General features: G+C 30.0%; 1 protein-coding gene across 1 annotated transcript; it reads right to left on the reverse strand.

Annotated features, from left to right (window-relative positions):
* Nucleotides 1-574: 574 nt before the first annotated feature.
* Nucleotides 575-2,211, reverse strand: LOC124921898 (protein FD). Its single transcript, XM_047462598.1, has 3 exons — nucleotides 1,431-2,211; nucleotides 1,071-1,148; nucleotides 575-654 (listed from the first exon to the last, which is right to left on the reverse strand). Exons 1-3 carry the CDS (start codon nucleotides 1,911-1,913, stop codon nucleotides 583-585), a joined length of 633 nt encoding a protein of 210 aa, XP_047318554.1. The 5' UTR covers nucleotides 1,914-2,211; the 3' UTR covers nucleotides 575-582.
* Nucleotides 2,212-4,266: the final 2,055 nt, after the last annotated feature.

Consider the following 4,266-nt stretch of genomic DNA (forward strand, 5'->3'; position numbering starts at 1 on the left):
CAATATTTAATCTTTGTTGTGTGTGATAAAATTAAATTATTAAATAACTAATTATTATAGAACAATAGTTACATTCTTACTATGGTAAGCTATCTCTATTTTCATATAAGTTTAAATTCATATATGTTAAAAAGAATAGCATCCATGTCAACATCAACCCTCAATGAATAAGTATATTCTCATTTTGTTTCCAAATCAAGTTGCAATCAAATTAACATTTATTTCATAAATTTTAAGACTAACAAATCATATATTATAATTTGAATCGATATCAATTTTTTATTATTTATTTGGGTTTTAACCATAAAACCACTTAATTGTTGTTTCTCTCTTCATATGAAATTAAGGTTAGAGTAAAAGTATTAATGTTTTTCTTTATACAATGAAGATCTAATCGATCCAGCTGAGACCCACCCATCAACAATAGTCAAGAGTCAAGACTCTATTAATTTTTTTGAAAAGCAAAAGAAATAAATATTATATATATATATATATTTTAAAATGGAAAAAACAAAAGTACATCATCTTTCCATCGCTTCATTCCTTATCCTTTGCTCTTCTTTCTTTCCAAGAATCATCTTATCAAAATGGTGCAGTTGACGTTCGATGAAGACTATGCTTTTTTGGTACTTGAGCTGCTGCTGCTAAACATATCTTCAAGACCCAACAAAAAAACCCCAATGAATGGATGTTCTGTCAACTAGTTCAAACTGATATTTCTTTATAAATATATAATCTTCATCTTTAGAAGAAGATGCACATTGCTTTAACGTGACTGTACTTTTTGGATATCCACAAAAAGATTCGAAATTTGTATGAACCCAATTCTTGTAATAAGAAAACGAGTTAAAGGGCATAAATATTTGTGTCTATCTTGTCCCACTGAATAAATAATCGTCAGTCAACAAACAGACCCCCACAAAACCCTAAATAAAGGATGATGAATAGATTTTGAAAGTAAAGTAAAAAAGTAGATAGATAGATAGATAGATATAAAGAACTGGGTTTTTATTTATTTGCTCGTTAGGCCTTGTCTAATAAACAGTAATAAAATTAAAGAATTTGTGTACCTCTTCTTGCTGTCTTTTTAACCTAGCGTTCTCTTGTGTGAGATGGGCTACTTCCAGTTCAAGCTCATTCGTGTAAGCCTGCATGAGTTCACACGTATTTCCAACCAAACACAATCATCATCATCATCATAGATGTGTCTATTATTAACAGCTTACACATAAAAATAGAATCTTGTTTTATTTTATTTTTATTAAAATTTAAGGTCTTTAAAATAGTGGGTTATAAATAGAAACTTGTTGTATAGAGCATAAAACAACAATGAATCTTTCTGACTCAGATTTACCCAAAAAAAGATATAAGAATCATTCATCCATTCTCTATCATCCCAATAATACTTATACTAAAGAAAAGATACATTCCTGCTTTCGGGCCCTCGATCTGGCGGCGGATTCTCTGTTCTTGATCATCCTCTTATGCCGGCGATCGCCAGGATTTGATTCTGGTGGTGGTTCGGGGAATCTTTTTTTTCCCATAAGGGGCAAACTAGTGGAACAAGGCAATGTATCGTACGATAGGTTATTGGTGGTTTGGTGTTGATCGAATCCGTTGATATTCCCTAGTAAATGGAACTGATCGGGTACGGAATTGAGGCTCAAGATAGTGGGGGGAGGGGAGGAAGTGACGGCGGTGTTGACGGGGGCGGAAGGGTCGGCGGGGAAAGGACGGCCGAGAAAATCTTGGAAAGTGAAGGGATTTGTGTTGTTATGAGAGTGGTCTCGTGAAGAACGAGATGGGATGATTTGAGGATGAGAAGAATCGTCTTGGAGGGAGGAAAGATTGATGTCTTTCCAAACTTCTTCCATTGTTTTGGATTTGGAGCTACTGGTTTTTCTTGATAACATTTAGGGAAGAGGGTTGAAGAAGAAGAAGGGAAGTGGGAATGGGACTGATGGTTTTATACAGAGAAAGAAACTAAGTGTGTGTGTGTGTGTGTGTGTGTTTGACCCATCATTTTGGGATGCTATTTAATTTATTTATTTGTTTTTGTTTTTGTTTTTGTTTGTTTTGGTGGTCAGATATTTTTATTACACATAGGATAAGATGGATTTTGTTTCAAGTCAACAATTAATTATGATTTAGGGGGTCATACTCATATGCATGGAAGATGATTGTTTTTTTTTAATAATCTTCATTATTATTATTATTATTATTATTATATTTTTAATATTAAAAATATTATTTAACTTTACATAATCACAACTTCTAAATAATATAATAAATCTATGGAATGTAATGAAAATTAAGATAAACAATGTTATAAAATAGGTAGTTATTTCTTTGATGTAATTTTTTTTTTTTTAGTATTTTTCAATATAATTTGATAGTATTAGTAATATATAACTAAGAAATAAGGACATTTAAAAATAGTCTTCAAATCTATATACCACTGCACTACTGATCCAACTTAGAACTGTAAATGAATTAAGCCGAGTTTAAGCCATTTTGAGCTCGACTCGATTAAATATTTATTAGCTCGAATTAGTTTATGAGTTTGAGCTTGAGATCAACTCGACTGTCTACCAATAAGTTCGGCTCGACTCGAAAACTCGAACTAAAATTAAATTTTTAAATAGTTGTGAATGAAAAATATTTATTTTAAATTTTAATATTAAAAAAATAAACATATATATTATTTAATATCATGCTCGAAAAACTTGACAAACTGTCGAGCAAGTATTATATGAGCTCGAACTCGACTCGAATATTAAACGAGTCGACTCGAACTCTACTCGAACTAGGTCAAATTCAAACTCAAGTTGAGTTTTGACCTAATGACTCATGAACAGCTTGAGTCATTTGCCGTCCTAATTCAACCAACAATAAGTATCATTTTGTATAAGTTGAGCGTGCATAAACTAGTGATTTTGATAGTCGTAACATTGATTAAATAAAAGTGGCTTAACCACATCATAAAACTAACATTTTGATGAGAATCATATTTGAATTGAGAGAAAAGTAGAACAATCTACAAGAAATTTTGACCTACTCAATTAACTTTAAGTTTCATCTTTGCTACTTACCTTAGTTGAAGCAAGAGGAAGATCCAGATCCAATTGTCTTCAACTTGAGATACATTCTTGGGAAATTGAGAACTCACTACTTAAATGAAACTCATTTATAGTATATTCACACTTCATCTAGTTAATAACTTAGCGAAACTAGACACGTGCATCCGAAGGCTGAAGGTGTTCCAACTCTTTGATGTACATCCTCCAATTTTAGAAAAAAACATATATAGTAAAAGGAACATGATTCCAAAGTGTCTCCAAAACCAATTCGAGAGTAATGCTTGATTTCGAGAATATTAATATTTATATATATATATATATATATATATATATATAAAGAACAAGCATCTTTTATGTAGTCCAGTAACTGTCATATGCTACTTTCCAAATATATATGACATCTCGATCTCATATGCTCATTATTTATGGGCTCCTTAGGAGCTCCTGTTGTTTTTGTTTGGCCCCCAAAACCCTTTATGGTACTCATTTTGGCCAGCTTGAAGATGATATATGTTGCTTACATTTATTTGTCCTTTTGTGTTTACAAAACTCATTTACAACTTTTTATTTAAGATAATTATAATAATTTTTTTGTAATAATCTAAACGACAATATATATATATATATATATATATATATATATATATATATATATATATATATATATATATATATATATATATATATATATATATATATATATATATATATATATAATGGAAGTTAAGTCAAGCAGCCTTGATGTTAGAAACTTCACAATTTGGGTCTCAATCTACTACGTACGTACATTAAATTAAATGATCTACACTAATGAGCCAGCCATCACGAGCTCATTAATTTGATGTTTTAAAAAAAAAAAAATCAGTTAGACACTATTTGAAAAGAAAACTGGTTTTTGTAAGTATATATGACTTAAATACTCTTGTTTAATAATAAAATTATAAAACTATTTAATTATGGGATAATTTGGTATTTTTTTAAAAGGTCCATATATATTAAAAATGAAAAAATAAACATCATTTAATCACAACGACAAAGCATGACTTGAAAAAAAAACAATACTAAATAAGTTACCGAGCTCGTAAATCCTCGAAAAGAACAATTAACTCCCCGACAGACTATACTGTCTTTCCTAAATTAATCTTAAAAAATATCATAATAATAGTATTATGAATGATACGCATCG

Source organism: Impatiens glandulifera, chromosome 1 (genome assembly GCF_907164915.1).
Source record: "Impatiens glandulifera chromosome 1, dImpGla2.1, whole genome shotgun sequence".
Lineage (NCBI taxonomy): Eukaryota > Viridiplantae > Streptophyta > Magnoliopsida > Ericales > Balsaminaceae > Impatiens > Impatiens glandulifera.